This window comes from Muntiacus reevesi, chromosome 9 (genome assembly GCF_963930625.1).
Source record: "Muntiacus reevesi chromosome 9, mMunRee1.1, whole genome shotgun sequence".
Taxonomy (NCBI): domain Eukaryota; kingdom Metazoa; phylum Chordata; class Mammalia; order Artiodactyla; family Cervidae; genus Muntiacus; species Muntiacus reevesi.
The window spans coordinates 17,635,532-17,662,224 of record NC_089257.1 but is presented as its reverse complement, the minus strand read 5'-3'; the positions used below and the strand labels follow the sequence as shown (position 1 = coordinate 17,662,224).

General features: G+C 58.1%; 1 protein-coding gene across 5 annotated transcripts in view; it reads left to right on the top strand.

The window, feature by feature from the left end:
• Positions 1-18,708, top strand: part of CD82 (CD82 molecule) — a 55,135-nt gene extending 36,427 nt beyond the window's left edge. For all 5 annotated transcript variants that reach the window (XM_065944075.1, XM_065944074.1, XM_065944077.1 and 2 more), the window contains exons 4-9: positions 4,391-4,515; positions 4,665-4,739; positions 13,983-14,084; positions 16,892-17,098; positions 17,402-17,485; positions 17,785-18,708. In XM_065944075.1, coding sequence (XP_065800147.1) covers positions 4,391-4,515; positions 4,665-4,739; positions 13,983-14,084; positions 16,892-17,098; positions 17,402-17,485; positions 17,785-17,862 — 671 coding nt within the window. In that variant the 3' untranslated portion in view covers positions 17,863-18,708. The remainder of the gene's footprint in view (positions 1-4,390; positions 4,516-4,664; positions 4,740-13,982; positions 14,085-16,891; positions 17,099-17,401; positions 17,486-17,784) is intronic.
• The last annotated feature ends 7,985 nt before the right edge of the window (positions 18,709-26,693 follow it).

Genomic DNA, 26,693 nt, shown 5'->3' with positions numbered 1-26,693 from the left:
CCCGGCCAGCATCTGCCGTTTGCAGTCACAGTGCGCCAGGCATGGGGCCAAGCGTTTGGTGTAGATAAACTGCCGTAACCTCAGAGCAGCCTCGGGCAGTAGGGACTTCCTGCCTTTCAAATGAAGAAGTGAGGCTCAGAGAGGCAACATCCCCGGCCGAGGTTCACCCAGCCTTGGAGTGACGGGTGTGGGACTCGAACCCCCCAGAGCTTTAGTCCAGATGGTAGGGGAAGCCCCTTGTCTCCCTCTTGAAGCTGGAGGGGAAGAAGCCCAAGGCTCCCCTGCCAGGACAATAGGAGGCCTTCTCTGGTCTTCTCGCTGCCTCCTCCAGGAAGCCTGCCGGGCTTGCTGAGCTAGCCTCCAGTGGACGTCCTGAGGTGGGACGGAGGCAGAGAGCAGAGTCCAGCGACGCCACGCCCCTCAGCGAGCGGGTCCTTGGCTCACTTCCCCTCCCAGCAGCTGCCCGGGGCAGCAAGTTTGGACTCAGGCCCGTGACAGCTGCTTGATTTGAATGAAACAGAACCAGGCTAGGACGGGTGATGGAGGGGGCCCCGGGGGCTGAGCCTCCCCTCGGACGCAAAGGGAAGGGAAGTAAGGGTGATCCCCCCTCCACCATACCCACTGCTGTCTGGGGCTGTCAGTCCTGACTTCTGCTGGAGGGGGGAGCGTGGACTGCTCCCCATCGGGGGGCTAAGGTTTGGGTTTCCTGCTGCAGCCGGGTACCCACACTCCCCACGCCCTCCCCGCAAGGAGGATGGGACACGTTCTCCCTGGCCCACTTCCTCGGCCCAGGCTCCCCGCTTCCTGGGCCGGGGTGCACACCCAGCGGGCACTGCGCCTCAGGGCAAAGATTCGGCCCAGCCCGCCCACTGCGTTTCTGCCCTCTGCACCCCACCCGCCCGGTACTCCTGGGGTCCTCCCTGTTCAGGGCTGAGAATCTCAAACTGGCCAGGCTTTGGAGGCCCCCTGGATGCACCCGAGTGATTTTACAGATACCAAGGCCTGACCCCACCCCAAGGGATCTGACTCCAGGCGTGTGGGTGGAGCCCCAGAGCACCCAGGCTTTTAAAAATCTTCCTGGGGGGTTCCCCGGGCAGCCAGCGTTCAGAAACACTAATTTGTTAGCCCAGTCACCATACCCTTGAGTAACTGAGGCTCGGAGAAAGGGCAGAAGAAGACTTGCTAAGAGTCTCGCGGCAAGTGAGAGTCAGAACCGGGAGCCTGGCCCCGTGTGCCAGGCCTGCGTGACACAGCTCTCCCCTTACGGCATCGAGTCCTCACTGGGAGTCCCTGGGGCTGAGCATTACTAGCCCGTTTTACAGCGGAGGAAACTGAGGGGAAAGGTAGTAACTTGTCCACGGGCAGAGCTGAGGCGGGGGACCGGTGGGAACCAGGGGCATGGCTCCTGAGCCCCCAAGCCCGAGCCCCTGACCCCCGGGCCCTGCGGCACGCCCTGCCTTCAGGAGCAGAAGCCAGCACGGCGGGTCAGGACGCAGAGCCCCCAGCCCGATGCCCGGCTTCCAGGCCTGTCTCTGCTATCTACTGGTTGTGCGATCCTGGGCAAGTTACTCCACCCTCTGTACCTCCTCATCTGCAATATGAAGATAATAATAGACTGTGTCATAAAGTCCATCCTGAGAAATTAGGCAAGTTAATGTCTGAACGTGTTGAGAAGGGTTTCTAGTAAATCGTAAACCCTACATAAATGATTGTTAAATCAGTTTATAATACCATCTGATCCTTAGAACATCTTTAAGAAGCCGGAATTACTAGTTTTATTTCACAGAGGGAAAAAAGAAAAAAAAACAGAAACCAGAAGCCCAGAAAATGGCCTGCCCACAGCCCACAGGACTCAGAGCCTATTAGCAGCAAAGTCGGGGTTACGTAGCAACTGACTTTTCGTGGTTCTTGGTCACTTTGGGAGGTTTGGGCTACTTCCTGCCCACTTTGTTGGTACCTCTGAGACCCAACAAGACCGAGAGGATGCAGGTCTTGGAGCACGGGACCTGGGCTGTCCACGTGCCCCCTGCCTAAGTCAGGTTGCTCAGGTCAGGACCAGCCTGAGGCCCTGGAGGAGGACAGGGACTGGCCCTGGCAGAAGGCTCTGGGAAACAGAGACCCCGCGCCCTGGCTGGCCTCCCCGGAGAAGGCCCTGAGTGCTGGCGGCAGTGGCAGACTCTCAGACCCCAGCCCTGCCCCTGGGGCAAATCTGCAGCCTTCTAGCTGCTCTGGGCTCTGACAGGCAGATCAGGGTGTGGAGCCACCTTTCCTGGGTCGTGGTAGAATTTCAGCAGCATGGTTTGGATAGAGGGCCTTCCTCGGGGCTGGCACACCGTGGATTCTGTGGATGTGGGGGGAGGAGGACTCACTGGGAGGGCTTGCTGAAACCCAAACCCAGGAAGTTTAAGAAAAAGCAAAATTTGACCGCCTTCCCCTGCTCTTGCTGGTGGCTGAGAGCCTGGGCAGTGAGGGCCTGGAGTAAGAGGGAAGTCTCCTCACTCACCCCCCCCCCCCCCCCCCCCCCCCCCCCCCCGGCGCCTCTGATCAGCTTCTCCGGGTCTGCTTAAGGAGCTGGGCGGGGTGGTCGCCCTGTCCTGATGCCTGTGTGAGGTGGGCTGGCCAGGGTGTTTCCTCAGCTCCAGAACCTTCTGTCTGTGCCCAGGAAGTGGAGCTGGATCACCCCCTCCTACCCACCCACGCGCCACCTTTGTGGTCAATCCTTAAGGGCCCACACGCCCCCTCTGTGGCCGAGGTGGGATCTCAGCCCCTCTGAGGGACCCCCCTGCCCCGGGAGTCGTGGTCGGTCAGTCCGTTGGCAGCTCTGGCCGTGCCCAAGTCATCGGGAAAGCACAACCAACAGGCAGATTCCGGGTCGTCTCCGGCAAAGTCCGCCCGGCTGCGGTGGACCCAGGAACCTCTGGAAGCACCCCCGCCCTGAGGGTGCTTCACCAGCTTCCCTGCAGCGCCTGGGGCTGTCAGAGGAGAGTGCCTGCAGCCGCCTGCCCAGGGGAGGCGCGCCCCCCACTCCCGGCACGTCACAGCCTCGGGGTTCGGGGAGGACTCCCCACACCCCACACCTGGGGGCTGGAGGAGGACGTGAGCTCTTCCCTGCGTGATCCGCTGGGATTCTTGGGGATGCTGGTCGAGACTTCTGACCCCCGTCCTCCTGGGGGGGCTCATCGTTGCCATTGGCGCCGCCCCCACCCCCACCACGCGCGCACCCCCGTCAGACTCCTCTCTTTCTCACCTTCTTTTCCGTCTTCCCGTGCACCGAGCCTCCTCCCACAACAGGCGTCTGCCCTGCTCACTCGACCTTAGCCAGCCTCAGCGTCTTCATGGCCTTTCACACCCCCCACCCCACCGCACGTCCCCTTTGTGGGGTGGGGACCTCAGCAGGTTGACTGACCGCTGCATACCGAGCAGTTGCATAGCGCCTGGCATGCAGTGGTTCCCGGCAATCTCTGTGGGCTGAACAAATGAAGGAGGGACACACCGGCGTCAGTACGCACTCCCCGCGCGGAAGTGGAAAGAGCCTGGCGCTGGGAGTCTTGTTCAGTTGCTGAGTCGTGTCCGACTCTTTGCGACCCCATGGACTGCAGCACACCAGGCTCCCCTCTCCTTGCCTCTCTCCTGGAGCTTGCTCAGACTCATGTCCATTGGGTCAGTGATGCCATCCGACCATCACATCCTCTGTCGCCCTCTTCTCCTCTCACCTTCAGTCTTTCCCAGCGTCAGAGTCTTTTTCAGTGAGTCTGTTCTGCACATCAGGTGGCCGAAGTATTGGGTCTGCCTGTTTGCAAATCCCAGCTCTGGCCCTTACTGATGAGCCTTTCTGAGCCTCAGTGTCCTCATCTGTGAGATGGGCACGCTGGTGCCTGCCGGGCAGAGTTCTGGCAGACGTGTGAAGCCCCGAGGCATAGCGAGTGGACAAGAGGGGCCGCGTTTGTTGTTTGTGGACACAGAGGAAGGTGGTCAGTGCCTGTAGCCCCAGCGGAACCTGCCAGTCTGTTTTGTTAATTCAGCAGTGACTCCTACAACACTTAGCTGTGCTGGACGCTGTCCCCGGGCGGGGTTTCAGCAGGGACCGGTCCCTGCCCTGGTGCAGCTTACAGGCTCCTCGGAGTCGCAGACCATGAGCCAGAGAAGCCAGGAAAACTAGAGTCTTTTCAGTCCCCTAAGTGCTAAGGACAAAAAGTAAAGCAGGGATGGGGTGGGGCGCGCATCTAGGGGAGGCCACCTCCAAAGCGGGGGAGGGAGCAGGTGCCTGGCTGGATGGCTGACCCCAGTGTTCCGACCCCACGGCAGGGGTGTGGCTGCAGCCCTGCCCCGATCTTGCACTCAGCAAGGCTGAGACAGGCAGGCTGAACCCAGTGTCCTTCTCCCCTGGCAGAAACCTCCTCCACCTCGTTCAAGGTGGCGGCCTACGTCTTCATCAGCGTGGGGGCCCTCACCATGGTCATGGGCTTCCTGGGCTGCCTGGGTGCCGTCAACGAGGTCCGCTGCCTGCTGGGGATGGTGAGTACGGTTCCCCCCAGCACTGCCCACCCAGCGCCCCCACCTCATCCTGCCCGGGGGGCCCTGGCCCAGTCTGGGTGGGAGCATCGAGGTAAGGGGGGCGTGGTGGGGACCCTGCTGCTGACTATGTGTCTGCTCTGCGTCCCCAGTACTTTGCCTTCCTCCTGCTGATCCTCGTCGCCCAGGTGACTGCAGGGGTCTTCTTCTACTTCAACATGGGCCAGGTGAGCACCCACCCCGACTCTGGCCCCACCCCTGACCTGGGCTGGACTAGCCATGTGGGTAGGGTTGGGGGTGGGGGTGGCCTGGGGGTGGAGGACAGACAAGAGGCCTTGTGGTTGTCACGGAGAAACCCAAAGGTGGGGAATTCCTGGTATGGTGTTTAGGACTCCATGCTTTCACGGCCAAGGGTGTGGGTTCAGTCCCTGGTCGGGGAACTAGGATCCCCCAAACCTTGTGTCACAGCCAAAAGAAAGAATAAAGGAAACTCGCAGGTTCCAGGTCAGCCTCCTGGGCCTCTGGTTCCCTGTGGTCACATGGCAGAAGGCTAGAAGGGAGTGGAGACAATACAGGTGGGTGGAGTCGCTGCTGGGCCCAATATTGACTGGACCCCACCACTTCCTAGCTGTGTGGTCACTGACAAGCTGCTTGCCTCTCTGTTCCTGTTTCACCTTCTGTAAACGGGCGTCATTAATAATTTAACTCTCGGGGTTGCTGCAGTGATTCAGTGAGATTATCTTAGCAAAACATGTAGCACAATTCTCAGCATCTCGTCCGCAGATGAGGCCCAGGGAGGAGACGGTCCATGAAAACGTTATTCCCATGTCAGAGGGAAGACCCTCAGTGTTAAGGAATAGAAAATCAGACATACTGGGGCTTAAACTCTAAGGACATATGTTGTTGATTTAACCAGAAGTCAGGTTTGAAAACTCAAGAGGCCCTGGTTCTGGCTGTCTGTTCAGCATCCTCATCATGACATCTTTCCTCCATCAAGCCACTTACCTCATGGTCACAAGATGGCTGCCACAGCACCAGGCCCAACATCTGCTGCTGTGGCCAGAAGAAAGGAAGTGGGGCAGTGCCAGCCACGGCCATCCCTTTTACCCAAAAAGCAAGCCCCCAACCAGTCTCCTCCAGACTGAGTTTTAAAGGCACTCCTAGCTTCAGGGGAGGCTAAGAAAGTGAGTATCGAGCTTTCAGACTCTAAAGACAGAGACACAGAGAGAAGTAGGCTGCCTATTGGCCGCTGGGTGTGCCAGTTGATTGTGACCGTCACAGTTAGCATTATGGGGCACCTACCCTGTGCACTTGGTAATTTCTAGAAGCTTTACGCTCATTATCTCATCTCGTCCTCCCAGCAGCTCTTGTAAGTCTTATGTTGATGGGCCGGGAAGCAGATGCTCAGAGAGATGATTAACAACGACAGCATCAGTAACAGTAACGATAGCCCCTTATCCCTGATCCCTACTGAGCACACACCAGATTCTGGGCTCAGTGCCAACCACTCTCCATGCCTTCTTTTCCTGGGCCTCACCTCCTCATGCTCCAGGTGAGGGCCCAGGCTCCATGAGGCCAGTCGGAGTTCACCCTGGGCCTGGCTGAGGCTGGATCCTGCCTTTCCTCCGGACTACAGTTCTCATCTACCCACAGGGCTGGCAGAGCCAGTGGCCATGTGGACTCCCACATTTTACCACTTGAAGGTCACGTTGCCACAGATCTTTCAGCAACATCATCAAGTAATACTTCATAGAATTTAGAACAAGCCTGGTACTAAGCACGTTGTATATACTGCATTTATTTGTTCCTCAGAGCAAGCCTTTGAGGTCACGGGTATGAGTACCCTCATTTTCAGATGTAGAACCCAAGGCACAGAGAGGTTAAGTCACTGGGCCAAAGGTCACACAGCTAGTAAGTGGCAGAGCCAGGGTTTGAACCCAGGCAACCTGGCTTCCTGGTTCATGCTGGTGAAATTTTCATTATAGTGCTTCCTACCTGAATCAGTTTTGCTTATTTATAATCTACCCAGTCTGTTTCCTGGGAGCACTGGAGCTAGCTTCTAACATAGGCATAGAGCAGCTAAAATCAATATGAGAAAGATCAGAAGACACACCAAGAGAGAAGAAAAATGTTATTCCTGAGCTGGGGGACAAGATACTCATGGGAGCTTAGAGCTAACTTGAACACTGAGCTTCCTGGCAGCCAAGGTGAAAGGGAAATTAACAGTTTAGTAGATGAAAGGAAGTTGGCTTGGTCACCAGACAGAAAGCCGATGTTGAGGGAAGGGAAGCTATTCTCCCAGTGCAAGGGTTGCAGGATCGGGTCTTCATTTCCACCCGTGAGGCACTTGGGCTTCTCTGGGCCCCAGTCAGTGGCACATTACCAAGAGAGTGGATGAGGACTGGTCCCCAGAGAGCAGCTCCTGTGACTCAGAAGCTAGTCAAACGGTGCTGGGCAGTCCACCTCTTCACCCCCGTGTTGTCCCCTCTCACAGTAATAAAGACAGTGTCCATCTCTGAGCACCAGTCACGTCCCAGGGGCTGAGCTAGTCGCTTGACACTCATTTTAGTTTTACTGGCATTTTCAGGTTTAAGAAACTGGGGCCCAGGAAGGCAGTGACTTTTAGCCCTGGTCACATGCAGTTCAAATGCAACAGGGCGGAGATTCCCATCCACTCCCACCCGAGGCCTGTGCCTCCCTCTACTTCCACGCTGCCTCCCTCTAGCTGGCATAATCTGCTTGGCTGCCAACCAGGAGCCATGCCCCGGAGGCGACGCCCAGCCCCAGAGCAGGGCTGGTTTGGAGAATCAGCTCTCCTGACTCTAGTCCAGGCTGTGTGTGTCACGGTACCCCGCTGTCCCCTTCTCTGCCTTCCTCCAAGCCCCCAGACTCCACGCTTCACGCTCCCCAGCCCCCAGCCCCAGCCCTCCTCCCCTTGGCCCACCTCCTTCTCTGGAAAGCAGGGGGAAATTTCCTGACTTCGCTGGGGAAGTTCTGGCGCCACCCGATTGCCCGAGTTGGAATGAATGATTTATTTTTTCTTTCCTAGCACATTGTAAATCCCAGTGGGAGACTAAACATGCCCTTGGTGGTGTTTATTCCTGCAGACGAGGCCCAGCTGGGGAGGTGGGACTTGGGTGAGCCTGAAGGAAAAAGGCTTTTTGGAAGGCGACGGGCCTGTCTTCCCCCTCTCTCCAGGCCTGCTGGGCAGGTGGGAGGGACTGAGCCCCTGGGGTCTCCCTGAAGTGGTCTCCAGTGTCTTTCCTCCCAGCAGCCACTGTTCCCAGGGTGGCGGCAGGGGAGGCTGGGCGCCTCGGGCAAAGCACACGCCTTCCAAGCCCTGGGGTCTGCGTCTATCAACGGAGAATAGAGCTGGTTGGCTTCCCCCAGCCCCAGGGCTGCTGGGAGCCCAGACTTCAAAGCCTGTAGCAAACAGTGTTGGCCCAGGCCCTGGACCCCAGACTCAAGCTGCCCATGTCGGAGCCCCGCTCTGCGGCCTCGGCAAGTTACTGCCTGTCTGTGCCCCAGTTCCCTCCTTTGTCAAGCAGCAGCAATCCTGCAGGTCCACTCTCCCTTAGCCATAATTCCAAAGTCCAAAAAACACTTCGGAAACCCAGTGTACCACTCGCCGCTCATTTGGTGGCAAAATCGAGTCCGGATAGAAATGAGCTTGTTGATGGCCTTGGCTTACCCCCTTTAGCTGTCCCCTGGGAAGTACAGAATGGGAGAGATTGTGGGGGTGACACGCAGCCCTCTGGCCCTGCCTAAAATCCGACCGTTTCTCGGGGCCGGAGCGCACTGGCCCCAAAGGCCACCTTATAAGCGGGGCACCAAGGATAGAGAGTGTTGACAGATGGGAAGGGCCTAGTGTCTGCCTGGCCTAGGGCAGATGTGTGCTGGCGTCATTGCAAGAGTTTCTTATTATTGTCACCATTGCTGACTTCACTAATGCCTCGTAAGGGCTCAGTGAATGGGCAGCTGTTCCTATTGTCAGCAGTACTAATGTTCACATTAGCAAGGGCTATGGGAACCAAAATTTAGGTATGGAGTAAAGATTCCCCTGGCTGTCTCCTTGTCTGATCATTACCCAGCCCCCATTTAGTGGGAAAAGCTCAGGTCTGGGTTCGCCGCTGCCTGCTGTGTGGCCTTGGACATGTTACTCAGCCTCTCTGAGCCCCTGGTGACCTCTTGAGTCATTCCCAGCTCGGTCACCCTGGGATGCTGGCTTGTTCTTTCTGGGTGGTGGAGGGCGGGCAGGAGTCAGTGCAGAAGAGGGTGAACTAGTAACCGGTTCCCAGAAGGTCCTGGGTGCCGGGCTGGGTGCACACACACAGGCCGTCCCACTGACCTGCTCCTGGGAGGCCGCTGAGGCTCTGAGAGTTTGTATCGGGGGCTTCCTGGGTGGCTCTGTTGGTAAAGAATCTCCCTGCAGTGCAGGTGGCCCAGGTTCAGTCTCTAGGTCGGGAAGGTCCTCTGGGGAAGGGAATGGCAACCCACCCCGGTATTCCTGCCTGGAGAATTCCACGGACAGAGAAGCCTGGCAGGCAACGGTTCATATGGTCGCAAAGAGTCAGAAAGGACTGAGGGACTAATAGTTTCACTTTCAGCTTGAGCAGAGGCCTGAGGACTGAGAGCGCGAGGGGAGGAGCTCGCGTGGTCTGGGTGGTCGCTGGGGCGGAGGCGGGGGCGCGGTGGTGGTGACGGGCTCAGCTGGACTGCTGTCTGCTCTGCAGAGAGGGTGGCCGGCCGGGAAAACCATTATTCCTTTCCTCCTCCTCCCCTCTCCCATGCAAGAGGCCCACAGTAGCCAACCAGCCAGTGCCCATAGGAGCGAACACACAGGTGATTCCTCAAGGAACACACAGTTCCTTGAGGGCATCGTGTTTGGAGACAGCCCTCCCTGCGTGGAAACCTCCTGGTGACTAGCTTGGGTTTCCACTGCCACCGGGAGGTGGCTGGAGCCAGGACGAGGGTGGCGGTGGAGGTGGGTGGTGGGGACCTTTCTCTTCCCTTTCGGGGAAGGGGAAGAAGGCACCCAGACTGTCCTTCTGGAAAGGGATTCTGGAGACCAGTGGGGGCAGAGACTGTCAAGCACCCGCGTGTCTGGCTCCAGCAGCTGACTCGGGCCCCGCCCTCAGGGAGCCTATCGTGGGGGCGGGACAGACGTACATGGTGTGGCCCCCTGCTGAATTCTTTGGCAACTGGTTATGTAGATGGCAGCCAGACTTTCAGCAAAGACCTAGGTGGTCACTGAGAGTGAAAATGCTACCCCTTCCACATCTCCCAGGGCAAAGGGTCCTCATTTCTTACCAGGTTCCCAGGATGAAGCCTCAAAGCGCTTGGCAACCCCTTTTGTGGGTACAGGGGGAGGGGGCAAGAAGGTGTGGGTCCCTTTCATCGCACGGGGACCCCTCATTGTGAGAGGCAATTTGACACATAAGAGCTTGGAGAGAGGGCTGATCACCATCCCAAAGAGCCTGCAAAGAGCCTGGAGATTTACCCTGGGGAGGAGGGGGTCTCAAACATCTGAATGATGTTTGTCCTGGGAGAGAACGATTCGATTTGTTCTGTGTGGTCCCAGCTGGGACTTGGGAGGGAGAGGGAGGATGGAAACCCATGGCTAGGTCATTTGGGCTCAACTTAGAATGAACTGGCTGAACCAAGACCCTCCCCTCAATGTGCTATTTTGTGTAGTACTGAGTTCCCCATCACAGGGAGCATTTAAGCAGAGCCTGGAAGAGTACAAAAAGGATTCTGACTTTTGGATGATATGCTGGACTCAAAGATGTCTTCTGATTGTACCTCTCTCAGAAAACTCACACTACAAAGTGACATAAAATCATAGCATGGGGTGGGGGTGGGGGAGGAGAGTTATCCCAGAGGATGGCAGGGTTGGAGATGGTGGGTGGCCTGCTGTGATAGGATCTCAGGGTTCTGGAGATGCACGTAGCAGGTGATGGTTGTATGCCCACAACTTGCCAGCTGTCTGACCTTGTGAAGTTGTTCTCACTGTCTGAGCCTTGGTTTTCTCTTTGGGGAAGTGGGGAGGATGGTATTGGACAAGACTAGGGCTGGCTTCCTAGGTGTGTTCACTGAGCAGCCACACAGCATCCCACACTTAGAGGGTTTCTGTGCTTGGGCTGATGTCTTGAAATTCCTAATCATTTTGAAGTAAGGAGCCCTGCATTTTCACTTCACACTGGGCTGTAAATTATGCAGTCATTCCCGGGCAAGCCTCTCTATCACATGTAGCAGTAACCCAGCTGAAACTGGCCTGCCCTGGCTGCAGGCTCAGCTGGATCCAGGCTTCTAAAGGCTGCCCCCGGCACTGTCTGTCTTCATCTTCAGCCCTGCTCACCTCCGTTGGCATCCTCCTCAGGTCAGCTGTCCCCAGGGGGCTTGGGGTGGCCACTCAGGCCCTCATCCCACCAAATTAGCAGAAAGCGAGGGCCCTCGGGCATGACCTTGGGTCATTTGCCCATCCCTGAACCACTCGCTGTGCCAGGGTGTAGAAGGCGCTGAGTGGCAGCCTGGGTTTTTGCTTGCCCCTGGCAGCGAGGAGGCAGGACTCCTCAGCGCATGGTGGGTTTGAGGGGTGCTTACTGCTAAGGAAGGGAGTTGCTGTTTGAAGAAGGGAGAGTGGACATGGGGCAGGCAGAAACCACAGAGAGGCCCCTGCAGGGATGAAGTGAGATGGCGAGCTGCTTCTCCCTGCTCCTCCCTGTCTCAGGAATAGCCTGGTTGCCAGGGTAACATCCCCGGGCTCCCGACACTGCCTCCTGGGCTTTGGGGTCCCAAGGCCTCAACTCCGAGCTGAATCAGCCCCTGCCACTGTGGCCCCCCGTGGGGCAGTTCGGTCCCTGGGCCCCATTCTGGGCTGGAGGATGGATGTGGTGTTTCCATGGAAACTACCCAGCCTCAGTGGAAACCACCCAGCTTCCAACACCTTCTCATTTCTGGGGGCTGAAACAGGGAAGTCTGAGCTGTTGTGGCAACCATGCTGAGTATAAATAGAGCCCAGGTCGGTGGGGGAGGGCCGGTGGGAGGATGTGGGGGGAGACAGCTCTCTCTGCAAGTGCCCCTGGGGACCCCCTTCTTTCCACGCCTCAGGGGTCATCTGCTCACTGGGGAGCCGAGGTGGAGTGCAGAGGGTAGGGGCAAAGAGACTCAGATTCTGCAGCAGACAGCCCTCGCTGCGTGACGTGGGCCAGCCTCTGAGCCGCTCTGGTAGAAAACTACTCGTTGCAGTGACCTCAAGGGGTTTCATTCTAAACAAGGGAACTGAGATAGCTTAAACTGACACCTAGGCAGCTTTTAATTATTCGTTAAGAGAATTTAAAGTGAGTGGTCCTTGTCAGCACTGGAGAAAAGACTATGTCCACGTCTGTGAGTTAACCTAATGTCCAACTTTACATTTTACCTTCTCCATGTGGTTCTGTTATAATACATTGTGCGTTGCGTTACACAGCCATATGGTCTGCAGATTTTTGTAGACTTCCATAGATTTTGACCAAATTAAACATATTAAAGATAAAGTGCTAAAAAAAAAAAGAAAAAGAAACTGCTCTGACCTATTGCAAGCAATGGCCATGTGGTTTAAATGCTGATAGAGCTCAGTGGGTAAAACCTTGGGTTCTGGACTCAGTCAGACCTGGGTCCAAATCCCGGCTCTTCACATGTTGGCTGTGAGACCTTGGGCAAGTTAATTAACCTCTCTGGGCCTTGTTTTCTGCCTCTCCATAATACCTAGGCCATGGATCTGCCTGGAGGGATGGTCAAATAAGGCATTAAAAGTCCTTAGCACGGTACTGGTAATAACAAGCTTAGTCCAAGTTGGCCTCTGCTGTTGTGATTAGTTACTGACAGGCTAGCTTTGCAAGTTGTAGACCTCTGCCAATGAAACCGGAGAGACATTTGACTAAGAAGTTTATGGTTTAGAGAGGGACAGAGAACGATCCTGGGGTGGGCCGGGGGTGGCGCTGCCTGGGAGGGGGCTGGTTTCCCAGGGCGGGTGAACGGCGGGGTCCGGGCCCACAGGGCAGTCTGGAGGATGTGGGTTCTTTGAGCGCTGCATTCGTGGGGAGCTGGAGGAAGCCCCTGCTAACGGAGTTCTGAGCTGGCTCGCTCTGAAAGCCCCCATCTGGAGGCCCCTGTCCCATCTCCCCGATTCCACTTTCTCAGGAACTGAGGGGCAGGCATGGGGCCGTCCCCTCGGTCTCCCTGCTCCTCTCAGGCCCCTTGCCCCGAGGTTCTGCGAGGACAAGAGGTGACCGTGAGCAGCCTGTTCCAGTCGGGGCGCCCGGGAGGTCCCTGAGCAAGGTCCGCAGGTGGGGCCGGTTTGGGTCTCACCTGCCGCTGCACAGTGGATTGGTTTCTGAAAAGCTGCCATAGTGAGATCCTCTACTCAAACCTCAGGAAGAGGCCTTGGGGGCCGAAGCCTTTTGATCCCTGCCCCTCACACCCACCTTCTTTATAAACGAGTGTTTCCTCTGCGGGGTTAGCAAAAAGCAGGTGTTTCCCTCTCCCCCCACAGGGGCCCGACATTCTGAGCCAGCCTAGGCAGATGTGAACTTTGGGGGGGCCCTGAAGCTGGGCAGGTGGCGGGGTTCCTCGTGTGTTCATCCTCCATGCTCGCCGCACACTTCCCCTGGCCAGGCTGACTCAGGCTCAGTCCCCGCCCCCCCACGGAGCTGATGTTCCAGTTGGGGAGAGAGACCATAGATTCTGGAGGCAGAAGGTATGCTATGACGAGGCTACAAGGAAAAACCTGCAGCGTGCCTCCCCTCGTAGGATACAGGGGGCCTGGCAGGGGATAGGGAAGGGCTGAGATTTTCCTGGGCGGTTCAGGAAGGCCTTTCTGAGGAGCAGCCATTTGAGGAGAGCTCTAAAGAGAGTGGGAGAATGAGCCACGTTCATATTTGGGGGAAGAAGATTTTAGGCAGAGGGGACAGCAAGTGCAAAGGCCCCAGGCAGGAGCGCGCCTTGCCCAGAGACCTGCGTAACTGAAAAGGAAGGCGGAAGAGCAGGGATAATGAGGTCTGGAAGCAGCAGGGCCAATTTGGTAAAGCAATTATCCTTCAATTTAAAAAGTTAATTAATTAAAAACAAACAAAAAGAGCAGGGCCAAAAAGTGTAGGGCCTGTGGGCTGTTGAGAAGACATTTCTCCCGAGCTTGGTGAGACGCCCGCCGCAGCAATGACGTGGACAGTCTCGTCTACAGGCTCATGTGCTGTTGAGTGCTGAGGAGACGGTCAGGCGGGGGTGGCTGACCCTGACTGCACCGGGGTCGGGGGTGCTTGCGCCCAGGGAGGACCAGGAAAGTGCTGGAATGGGTGACAGCATGCTTTGAGCAGTGAGCGTGGCCCCAGCGTTTAGGGGCATGGCGGAGAGGCAGCTTGAGCACGTGTGACCGGGGATGGGCTCGCGCGTTTCGAGCATGCTGACCGCGGTCCGTGCTCTCTCCTCTGCAGCTGAAGCAGGAGATGGGCGGCATCGTGACCAAGCTCATTCACAACTACACGGACGGCTCCGGGGACAACCTGCAGGAGGCCTGGGACTACGTTCAGGCTCAGGTGAGGGGTGCGGGCAGGCCTCCGGGTGCCCGTGGGCCTGGGGTGCCTGACGGACAGAAGCCGGCGGCTTGAGTGTGAGCGTGTGTCTGCTGGGGTCAGGGGCTCCTGAGCAGCCCCTCTTCCTGCCCGACCTCCAGTCACCCCCACAGCTCTGGGCCCAGGGGCCTTGGGCCCGGAGGCTGATCTGGGATTCACAGCACTCTCCCCACCCTCGGCCAGAGAGGTGAGGCAGTCCTCCAACTGTTCCGCTCAAGCCAGGCTGGGCGCTCCCCCTGGAGGTTACGAAACCACGTGTCCAAGCTGAGAGGCTGCACAGGGTGAGATCCGCCTCTGCTGAGCTGGCATGGCAACCTTCCGGGGCGAGAGGAATGTCCTATTCAAATTTTGATCCAGGTGGTGGTTATGTCAACGTGGGTAGAAAAGTTCATCAAGACGCATTTGTTCACTTCAGTGTGAAGTGAACTTGCTCAGTCGTGTCTGACTCTTCGCGACCCCATGGACTGTAGCCCACCAGGCTCCTCTGTCCATGGGATTCTCCAGGCAAGAACACTGGAGTGGGTGGTCATTCCCTTCTCCAGGGGATCTTCCCGACCCAGGGATCGAACCAGGTCTCCAGCATTGCAGGCAGACACTTTACCATCTGAGCCACCAGGAAAGTCCAATACACTTTGGAGTATTTCACCTCAGTTAAAGTGGAAGAGAGAGACGGGCTGACTGACTGACTGGGTTCCCAGCCTGCCCTGATGTCCATGTTCCTGCCTTGATGTCGAACCAGCCACCGCCCACTGCAAACACCCTCGGTGATGCGATCCCAGACGCCCCCCTTGGTGGTCCCGGATGTTGTCGCGCTCGCCCGGGACCTGCCCTCCCCGGCGGTAGCCTCCCCCTCTGTCACGAGAGGCCCTGCTGGCCCTGCCCGACCGCTGCCTTCGGGGAGTCCTGTGGGCGTGAGGGGCAGGGAAGGGGCGGCACAGGAAACCCTGACACCAGGAGACCCCGGGGACTAGGGGTGGGTCTCTGCCCTGGCCTCGTGGGCACGTCCGTTCTCCGAGCAGTGAAGAGGGGAGGGAGACACTTCCTGGCCTACACGCGTCACCGAGTTTTGGAGACACGGGGGGCCTGTGTCACCTGAGAGGCTCCAGGCGCACGGGAAGACATTGTCATCCCACCTTTGGTTTGATCCACAATTGCCGAGAGGCTTTGCTGAGATCAGAGGGGGGGGGGGGGTCCCAGGATAAACAAGTGTCAGGGGAGGAGGTGGGTGACTGGGGGAATTCCTGCCGCAGGCAGGACCTCCGGGTGACTTGATGTCTGTCAGAGGCTGCTTGGGATGGCGGTAAGGAAACAGAAGGCGAGTCGGGCTGCCAGGGGCTGAAATACAAAACTCAGCTACTTCCTGGCCAGGCCTTCCCTGACTCAGTCTCCTCATCTCTAAAATGGGACTACCAACCCATGCTCACGCATGATGAGTTTATAAAGGCGAGGCACTTAGCACGTGGCCTGTGAGTGGTGATGTTTAGTTAGGACGCCTGGGGAATTGAGACACAGTAGGTGTCCTGCAGGGGGCCCTGGTGCAGAGCGACCGAGAGACGCTGCCTCACTTTGCGTGGGTGTGCAAGGGGCTGTGGGTGCCCCTCAGAGGTGCCAGCCTTTCTTGCTGGAGAGGAGGCAGCCAGCAAGAAAGGAGCAAGGTAGAAGATAGAGCCTCAGTGAGAAACTGACCGGAGCGGGGCAGCGCCTGCGTGTGCCTGGCACGCCCCCTGCTGGCCACCGGGCTGCCGTGCAGGACCCCGTCACTTCGGACGGCAAGGAGGCCGGCAGGGAAGCGCCCGCGTGCTGGGCACGATGGCACGCAGCGCACCCCTACCCGCCCCTCAGCCCTAGCGGAGTGGCTGTCATCACCCCATTCTCCAGATGAGGAAACTGGGGCGCAGAGAAGTGCAGTGACTTGCCTGTGCGCAGGGCAGGGCTCACATTCGACAGGGCCCACCCCCAACTCCGCTCTGCCTTCAGGGGCATTTTCTGGACACAGCCCTCGCCCCTGAGATTCTGGTCCCGTCGGCAAGTCGGGAATTCAAGTCCACCTGTGATCTGAAGCCTCTTGGGGTCCCCTTCACAAGCTTTCTTTGCCTCAGGATCATCTTGAGCATTTTCTCCTCTAAAAAGGCAGATGTGCATCTCCCTTTTCACTCTGGCAACCGCGAAGCTCAGAGCCAAACCTCAGCTCCAGCCTGTGCTCAGAGCCTGCAGGTGGAACCAGCCTCTCCTGGGCGACTGCCGTGCCCTCCTGACCTGGGCTGGAGGCCTTGCCTGCCTGGTCCCTTTTCATCCTCGTAACAGGTCGACTTAGGGAGTTAGTTAGTTTCCCCCATTTTCCAGGTGGGAAAGTTGAGGTTAGCACTTTGACCAGAGCTGAGTAGCTAGAAGGTGGCAGAACTGAATTGGACCCCGGTAACCTGACTCGAGCCCCCACACCCCCAGTCGTATGCCATCTGCCCTCCTCATGTCCTGCACACCCATGTCCTTTCAGCTTGACCGTCCCTTCTGTTGTTTTATATTTTTGCTGCTTCTGATTTTGTTTCCTGCTGTTTTCATAGTTTATGGTGTATCCTGAGAGCCCCTTTCAACTCCTCGTGGCTCACAAAGGCCAAAGTGAAACCTAAACTCTAATCCTGGGAGTTTGGCTGAGGCTGGGGGGGGGGGGGTCGGGGGAGGGGGAGTTGGGGGACAGACCTGAGCTCCTGTCCAGGAAGCCCCCAGCTGAGTGGGCGGTGGGCTCGAGCACCCTGTCCTGTCCCCCCCCCCAGGTGAAGTGCTGCGGCTGGGTCAGCTTCCACAACTGGACAGAAAACCCCGAGCTCATGAATCGCCCCAACATCACCTTCCCCTGTTCCTGCAAGAAGAGTGATGAGGAGGACGCCCTCGCGTTGCCGCAGAAGGGCTTCTGCGAGGCGCCCTTTGGCAACAGTACCCAGAGCGGCAACAACGCTGAGGACTGGCCGGTGTACCAGGAGGTGCGTGGGTGGTTGTTTGGGGGGGGCTCGGGGCGCGGTGGGTTCAGACCCTCCGACCCCCGGCCTCACCTGGGCCATTGCTACATCGACCTTTCTTCGCAGAGCTATTCCTGCCTTCCTTTGATTCCTCTGCTTGTCATTTGCACCTTCATCTTTGTGTTCATCAGTGGGTCCATTCGAGGACCACCCAGCCCCCGCTCCACCGGTCCTCCGGACTGGGGGTGGCCCCCGCCCCCGGCGATCCTGCGTGTCGGGGTGACGCGGCCCATCGTGAGGTGACGTGGCTGTGTTCTCTGCTCGTAGGGCTGCATGGAGAAGGTGCAGGGCTGGCTGCAGGAGAACCTGGGCGTCATCCTCGGCGTGTGTGTGGGCGTCGCTGTCATCGAGGTCTGGGTCCCCTCCCTTCCAACCTCCACCCCCGGGTTGCCCCTTCCCAAGACTGGCCCTGCTCTGCAGACATCGGGGTGGAGGGCGGGGTGGGCTGAGGCCCATCAGCTTCTAGAGGCCCCGTGGTAAGCCTGGCCTGACCCCTGCCCCTCGCAGGGCCCTCTGCCACCTGAGTCACGGGTTGGTCCTGAGGCTCTAGCTGAGGACCAGCTTTGTGCAGGTCAGGCCCTGTGTGCTGACCCCGACTGCGGGATGCTCCTCCGGGGTCCCGCCTCTGACTGTCTCCCTCTCCCTCCCAGCTCCTGGGGATGTTCCTATCCGTGTTCCTCTGCCGGCGTGTCCATTCTGAAGACTACAGCAAGGTGCCCAAGTACTGAGGCGGCTGCTGTCCCCACCTCCCTGCCTGTCCCCCCAGCCTCAGGGCTCCTAGGGGTCTCTCCTAGGCTCCCCCGCTCCAGGCCCGCCTCCCACCTCACTGCCAAGACCCCTTGTCCGTCTCGTGCTGGCTGGAAGTTGGGGGGGCTTCCTGGGGCCTGGACCCCCTCTCCTTTGCTTTTTTGCTGTCAGCCTTAAGCTCCAGCTATTCTGTGGCTCCTCCACACACTCCCTGTCTGCCAGGGTTGTCTTAGCAACCCAAAGGAAACGCTCCCTGCACAGGTGGGCTGGGTTTCCACCTGCCTTGGGGGCTGTATATATTGTATGGGAGAAAGTGTGTTAATAACTGGGGCGGGGGTTTGGATAAGGCACCCTGGGTTGTCACTGCCCACTGCGTGGGTCAGCTTTGCTTCCATTCTGATGCTTCTGTCCTTGGTTTTTCCATTTTCCTCGAGGTAGTGGGAGAAGGTGGGCTTGACCTGACATAAGAGCGGCACCCCTTCTCCAGCCTGACCCAGCCCCACCCAAGCAGCTCGGGCCAGTCTGGGCCACGCTGTGAGGGCAGGGCCCGCATGAACTGGGCTGAAAGGGGGCAGCCTGGGCATGAAGGTCTGGACTGGCCCTGGGTCTCTTAGGGAAGCGGGAGTGAGCCCTCCCAGTGTGGCACAGAGCTGGCCCTGCATTCACCAGGACCCTGAGCAGCCCAGGGAAGCGAGGCTGCTTTCTCCTGTCCTCTGTCCCCCAGGGAATGGGTGGGTAAGGTTGTGCCTTGAAGGGGAGTGGGGAGGGGCCCAGGGCACAGTTCTGTAAAACACACATGACTGATTATTAAAGAGGATTTGTAACAATCCAGCCTGCCGTGGTGGAGATGCTGCTTCCGAGGGCAGGGACGGAGGACCAAAGGGGCGAGCTGATGTGGATGGGGTGGCCAGGCCTGCGGGAAAGAGTGGTGAGCGCCTCCCTGCCATCCCCAGGACAGGGGGTCCTTTAGGGGCACCTCTGGCCCTCGTTCAAGCTGGCACACGAGAAGTGTGACACCTGGCTCTGACCCGTTTGCCTGGCTGCCGGCCTGCCTGGGGTTTGATGTGTGTGTTCAAACAGGTGTAGATGGTACCCCTAGGGTACAGGTGCCCCCAGAAAGTGACCCAAAGTGGGCAGAGTGCGGAGGTGGGTCAGTGAAGCCACAGAGTAAACTCTGCCTCTTTCTAGAGCATCTGTTTCTGTTTGTGTGCTTACAAAAGAAGGAAACATTTTCATATTGAAGAAATGTGATGGAGTAAGACGTGCAGAATTCAGGAGGTTTTGAAAGATTCAAGAAGCATCTTTAAAGGAAGCTCTTACTTGTACTTACTCGAGTAAGGAAGTTGAGCCCCAGCACACAGCCCTGCCCAGCGTCAGGAAGCTTGGGGGCGCTGTGCAGACACTCTGCCCTGGCGGCTGCTTTAGGAATATGAGCGCGGGGAGTCCCCTGGGGTGAGGGTGCGGTGGGTCTGGAAGGCTGGGGGAAAGGCCCCTCTAGGAGGTCACTCGCTCCACCATCTCCTCCCCTCTGACTCCTCTGAGGCCCTGGAGGCAGAGGAGGGCGTGGGTGGGTGCGGGGACTCGCCTCCCTAAAGAGGGGCGGGAAGAGCGGTGGGTAGGGTGCTTCAGCAGGAGCCACCAGGTGGCGCTGCTGCCCCATCCCAGGAGCCTGGTGGAACGCCGGGGTGGTTCCCAGGCTGGTGGGTCTCTCCCTGGGGTACAGCTGGTGAAACTGCAGATTCCAGGGCTCAGCAGGTCAGAGGCAGCAGATCTGGGCTGGGGAGAATGAACCAACATCTTGGACAGCCCTCCAAGGTGATTCCTGAATCAAGTCGCTTTCATTTCTCAGGCCCTGACAAGAGGTAGCTTAGAGATGCTCCCTCCCCAAAAAGAGGCGGACTGGAGGGTGGGCCTGGGGCAGACAGTGCTTGTCTATCCAGGAAGTGGGGCGCACACCTTAGGAGCAGCCGAACACTTGATCTGAACCTAATTAAATTCTTGCCAGAGGCTTTCTGTGGCTAAAACCCTAGGCAAATCCGAGCTGGGGCCCGTGGGAGGTATCAGACACAGCCCTGGGCTGAAGAAACCTTAAACCCCAAGGTGCGGTTTACCATAATCGGGGATTCCCCTGGGGCTCTTACCCAGCTCAGGGGGCTGAGGGCTCCCAGTGAAGCCACTCCAGCTGATTTGATTTTGTTTTTTTTATAATTCGCCTCATTCCACAACGGAAGTACATATAATAAAACATAAAACAATAGAGAAAATAATAAATTTATGAAGAAGCTCCAATGCTTTGGCCAACTGATGGGAAGAGCCGACTCATTAGAAAAGACCCTGATGCTGGGAAAGACTGCGAGGAGGAGGAGAAGGGAGAGACAGGATGGCGTGGTTGGATGGCATCACCGACTCAGTGGACGCGAGTTTGAGCAAATTCTAGGATATACTGAAGAATAGGGAAGCCTGGCGTGCTGCCGTCCATGGGGTCGCAGAGTCAGGCATGAATGAGTGACTGAACAACAGCCACCACAGTGAAGAAGCATAGCCCTGAACGAAATAAACACAAGTTTGAGTTGCCCAGCCTGGTGATGGCTAATGCATGGTGTGCACAGTGTGTTCCCCGTGGCTGCACGAACAGCAGACATCACTAGTTGATCATCCATCTCATTTTCTTAGCCCAGATGTACTCAGGCTATACTTCCAGCTGATATCCCTCATTGCAGCCTCTGGATCCTTCTCAGCTCAGCACAGGTGATCAGTCTAGCTAGAATGCAGAGTGAAAGCAGTTGCCAACCTTGAGGTCTAGTTGTTTAGTTGAACCCTATATAATTTTACCTCTGAGCTTCCTGGTGGTCAAAGCAATAAAGGGAAAATTTTCAGCTATATAGCTTTAATTTCTCAAGGTTTCCTTAGCTTAGCCACTAGGAAGACTGCAACTAGAATTCAAGACGGCTCAGTTCAGTCAGTTCAGTCGCTCAGTCATGTCCAACTCTTTGCAACCCCATGGACTGCAGCATGCCAGGCCTCCCCGTCCATCACCAACTCCTGGAGTTTACTCAAACTCATGTTTATTGAGTTGGTGATGCCATCCAATCATCTCATCCTCTGTCGTCCCCTTCTCCTCCCACCTTCAATCTTTCCCAGCATCAGAGTCTTTTCAAATGAGTCAGTTCTTTGCATCAGGTAGCCAAAGTATTGGAGTTTCAGCTTCAGCAATCAGTCCTTCCAATGAATATTAAGGACCGATTTCCCTTAGGATGGACTGGTTGGATCTCCTTGCTGTCCAAGAGACTCTTGATTCTTCTCCAACACCACAGTTCAAAAGCATCAATTCTTTGGCTCTCAGCTTTCTTTATAGTCCAACTCTCACATCCATATATGACTACTGGAATCTCCTGCATTGCAGGCAGATTCTTTACCAACTGTGCTATCAGGAAAGCCCCCAAGATGGCTCTGAGACCCACAAACTTTGCTATCCCTTCATGGTAGGAGCAGAAAGTATAAATGGACCTGCTGTGCCTGACCGGGAGCTGGTTATTGGCAATGGGGACAGGAGCCGTGCTGTCCGTCAAAGAGGACCCAGGAAGATCTTGTGAAGGTGCTCGGACCCACCAGTGACAGTTCTGCATAGCTGGTGCTTGGCCAGCCCTGACTCTGAACTAGTCCCACTGACATGTTCACTGATTTGCTCACTACAATCCAGTGAGGGGCATGCTCACGATTACCCCCATTTTACAGATAAGGACAATGAAGAATAAGAGCTTAGCTAGTTCCCTCAACATTCTGCTATTGCTCAGAGCAGCGGGAGGGACTTCCCTGGTGGTCCAGTGGTTAAGATCCTGCCTTCTAACGCAGGAGACGTGGGTTCAGTCCCCAGCCAGGAAACTAAGACCCCGCGTGCCTGGGGCAGCTAAGTCCACCAGCCACAACGACAGGAAGCCTGTGCGCTGCCACAAAGACCCAGCACAAAGTAAAAAAGTAATTTTAAAAATAAAAGGAGTGGGAGCTGTATCCTGACCATTGGGTTGCACCGTCTGCAGGTGAGGGTGGTCCTACTGGCAAGGCAGCAGGGAGCTGACCCACTGAGAAGGCAATGGCAGCCCACTCCAGTGTTTCTGCCTGGGAAATCCCATGGACAGAGGAGCCTGGTGGGCTGCAGTTCTTGGGGTCGCAGAGGAGTCAGACACGACTTAGCGACTGAACAAACCACCATCACTCTGCCCTGCAAAGGGACCCATGAGCTACCCCTGCCCACGGTGGGCTTACGGTGGGGAGAGAGGCCAAGGAAAGAGACAGGCTTGGTGTTTGGCTGAGGGCTGCGGTCCCTGGCCAGATAAGGAGAATCTGGACTCAGAGCTGTGTGGGGACAGGGATGGGGTCTGGTTCAGCTTAGCGGGCCCTCCGCGCCCAGGCAGCAATTCTACCCCACAAGGCTGGGGGTGGGGAATGCCCGTCCCCTGGCCTGAGAAGGGCTCGGTCCGTGGGTCAGGCAGATCTGGGCTCAAACAGGAACTTCAGGTGCTCAGGAGCCACGCGAGCCCTGGTAACCCTCTTCACCTCTTGGTGCCTCACTTTTCTCATCTGAATGTTGGGAGGATGCCAGGCTCAGGTCACATGAAAGATGTGGAACCTGTAGGCACCTGGGCCCCCAGGAACCCCGAACCGGAGCGAACAACTGTCTCCCTGGGCTTTGCCCATCTCCTAGCGCCCCCAGCTGAGCAGACTTCTGTCCTATCTGTCTGAGACCAGGGCGGCAGAGGGTGTGGGGCTCACGTGGAGGGTGAGGGGCTGCAGGAGGCGGGGCCAGAGAAGCCCAGGGCCCTGTGAGGCAATGGGGGAGAGGAGGTGGTCATAGGGCAGAACTTCCCTGCCCTTCAGTAATGCCCGTGGGGGTGGCGGGAGGGCCCAGCGGATTGCCTGGGAGAAGTAGGCAGGAGGGTGTCAGACCTCTGCCTGGGGTCTGTCTCAGGACCCCCAGGCCCCTGGAGTTGGGAATGACACCAGTGTGGGGCCAGCAGTCAGGTGAGCATTAGGAAACCTCCAACTCCTTTCTTCCCCACGCACCTCTCTGCTCCTCAATCCCCCTGGGCCTGGGTGGCAGAACAGGAGAGCCAGGACGGTCCAGAAAGCCCAGAGCGTGCCTCCCCCCAAAGAATAGCAGCAGAACAGCGTTATCTGGCTGAGAACACGATGTGAAATCTGGGTGGGCCGGGCTCGGATGCCCAGGGCTCTGGGGCTGAGACTGGGAGTCTCGAGAAGCTGGTGTGGGGGTGCAAGGGACCCCTGAGATAGCTCCTGTCCCCCAGTCGCTTGCTGACCAGTGACCTCAACGGGACCTCGGCCACCTCCCAAGGCGGGTGAAGGGGACAGGTGGCAGAGTGTTGAAGGTTCTACCTGGCCCATCCTCACATGCCCTGTGCCACAGGGAGTGGGGGGCGGGCTCAAAACCGCGTCTGCAAATACCTTAGAGAGGACAGAGATGATGTCACAGTGATGTGGGCTGGGCCGTTTCCAGCGGCATGCCCACCTCATGAGGCATGTGCCAGGCCTGGCAGCTGGAGGGTGACAGAGCCGGGCCTGAACCGGCAGGGAGCTGACTCAGAGGACATCCCCGTGCCTCCACAGCCACTCTCCACGCCCTGATTTCCCAGGACGACCCCAGGGTGGTGTTGCAAAACCCGGTCACCATAGCACTGAGCCTCACTCCTGCCTCCTGGCAGGACCCAGTTTCCCCGCCTCCTTCTCCACCCCTTCCCCCCAGGCCCATGAAGTTCCAAGAGGAAGGACCATAAACCAACTTCTCTAATTCCCAGCTGTCCCCAAGGGCCAGTCATATGTCCGCAGGGACACTGGGCTCTGGCCTCCTGCCTCCCTCCCCAGGAGCTGGGCCAGCTGAGGGGCTGCCAGACCTTCTGTGATGGTAGGGTCACCCCCAGGCTGCCATCTCCCCCACCGATGCCCAGGCCGGGGGGACATGCTATGCAGGGGACTGGCCACAAAGGGCCCCCACAATGCCTGGGTGCTGAGCCCCTGGGCAGTGCCTGCTCATGACTCCCAGGGGCCAGGTAGGAGGTCTAGGTGGGCACCAGTTTGCTCTCCGGGTTTTGGGGGAGCCAATGGTGGTGCCCAGGAAGAAGTGTCCAGGAGGCTGGACGCTGTGTGACACGGACACCGACCATGACTTGGGTCAGAATAGGGCCTTCAGTGTGGACTGGCGGGCGGTGCAGGGTCTCCTAGGGGCAGGCCTGGGGGTTGTCCTCCTCCGGTAGAGAAATATTTCAGTGTTTCAGTAGCTAGCATGGCTGTATAGGTGAGTACCTCTGCATGTCAGTCCTGTGCACGCACATGCACACACACACACACACACACACACACACACTCACACACACACACACACACACACACGGGCCCTGACACCTCCTGAGCTCAGCCCATTCCTGGATGGCAGGACCTCCAGCTCTCCTCTCAGCTGCAGGTGGCCAGTGGTAGCAGGAAAGGCTGAAGACTGCCAGCCTGGAATGTTCCAGGCCCGTGTGGTGGAGCCTCCCACCACCGACCCCAATCGTGCCTTTTCCATGGCAGAGACTCCTCCAGCTCCTGCTCCGGGGTCTTCCAGGTGAGCAAGTTCCCCAGGCCAAGGAGCCGCCAGCGAAGGGGGATCATCGTGATGCTGGCGTGGCCAGTCACCAGCGCTTCTCCTGGCCAGGACTGCTACCACCTCCGCCCCCTGCAGAGGGACAGAGACCTAAGTTGTCACACTGCCTCCAGGTGAAGACCCGCTGCTCCCTGGGAACCTGTGGGCTCATTCATTCATTCATTCATCCCATGAACATTTAATGGGCACCCGCTATGAGCCAAGCCCTGTCCTAGACCCTTGAGAACACAGCTGCAAGGACATCTCCATGGCACTTGCATTCTGGTGAATGTAGGGGAGTCTTGCACACTCACCTGTACACACCTGCATGCACACGCACACAACCTCCAGCTGCCGACAGCACAATTCACGCTGAGTGTTGTGGGGACCCCTGGGGCCCATCCAAGGCGTCTGGCATCCTATGGAAGGAAGTAGCATAATGAACAGCCAGCGGAACAAACAGGAAAGGGGGTGGGAGGCTCATCACTCAGCCCCCGCCCCTCCAGTCACACTCAGCAGGACTCTATCCTCCCCTCCGCCCGCAGCCCCCTTCCCGGCCCAAACCAAATAAACTCAGAACTCCTGCTGGTCCTGGGGGGCGCGGGGCGACAGGCCCCGTGACTTCACCTCTGTTAGTCTCATCTGTGAAATGGGGACTGCGGTTCCTGACTCCCAGGGTTATTGTGGGAATCAAACGGCCCTGAGCTCCTGTTAGCGGATCCCCAGGGCAGCCCTCGGCCTCAGGGGGATTCCCCATCCCCTTGGGGCGGGCCTCCCTGGACCTGAAGGCACAGGTTGGAGAACTCTGGCGCCTCCAGACCAGGAACTGCTGGTTGGTCTATGAGGCTGCGGCCGGACAGGAAGGAATCTGTGTCCAGCCCCCTGCCCCATGAAGGAAGATGCAGAGGGGCAGGAGGGGTGGCTAGAAGGCAGCGGGCCGTGCATACGCCCCCCACCCCCCAGCCGCCCCCTCTGAGGTCACTTCCCCAGCACCTGCCTTCTGGGCCGGGGGAATGGCAGGCCCAGAGCCAAGCTCCCCCGTCACGCCCTGAGGTTACTGCAGATGCCTCCAGCAGCGCCTCTGGGAACAGGAGCGGGCTTCCTGCGGGATGCTGGGGGTGTGGGGGCACCGGCAGGAAGAGCTGGAAGTACAGGGGGCTGGGGGAGGGCAGGAGGGAGGGTGGGAGCCGGGGAGCCCAGCAGCCTCGGGGTGGGGGTGCAGTGTGGGCAGGAGGTGCTGACCGGTGTGGAGGGGCCTGCCCCCTGCCCTGCATCGCGCACCTGGGAGAGCCCACTTTGGGGCTTTCAGGGTGAAAGTCCTGCCGGTTCACGGAGGACTCGGGGTCTTGGGGGACTGGAGGGGTCCCAGTCCTGGGTCTGGGAGGATGGGGAGAGAGGGGCAAGCTCACCCGCCGAGCTGCAGAGAGGAGGGAAGGAGGGCAAGTGTGGGAAGCGTGCTATGAACAGGACCCCGGCTGGAGGAGGAGCTGGGGATAAGGGCTGGGCCAGCTCTGCAGGGCGGGGCATGACTCCCCTGTGCCGGCTGGTAAGAGGAGCGAGGGCGGGCAGCCAGCAGTCACGCAGGCAGGGCACGTCACCCTGGCACCTGCCTCCCTCCCTGTCATCATCCCCATTGTCATCACCATTGCAGCGGCCGCCGGGTACTTCACGTCAACCTTTACCCATCATACCCCGGCACCTGGGATGCCCCCGGTGGCTGTGGAAACTGAGGCTTGGAGAAACTAAGGTGCTTGCTGTGACTGCCCCGCTACACTAACCCAGGAGGACTCACTCACATTGTAGTCTAAAGATCGACTCCCCCTGGAGGGGGCGTGGACAACCTGTACCACTGCACACGGCCGCCTCCTGGGACGGTCACTCAGGAAGTAGAGAAGCTGCGACTGGCCCCAGGCCAGCGGCTCTGTGCTCAGGACCCTTTCTACTAGACCTCAAAGCCAAGGGGCTTCCCTGACAGCTCCGTTGGTAAAGAATCCGCCTGCAGTGCAGGAGACCCCAGTTTGATTCCTGGGTCCAGAAGATCTGCTAGAGAAGGGATAGGCTACCCACTCCATTATTCTTGGGCTTCCCTGGTGGCTCAGCTGGTAAAGAATCTGCCTGCAATGCAGGAGACCCCGGTTTGATTCCTGGGTCCGGAAGATCTGCTAGAGAAGGGATAGGCTA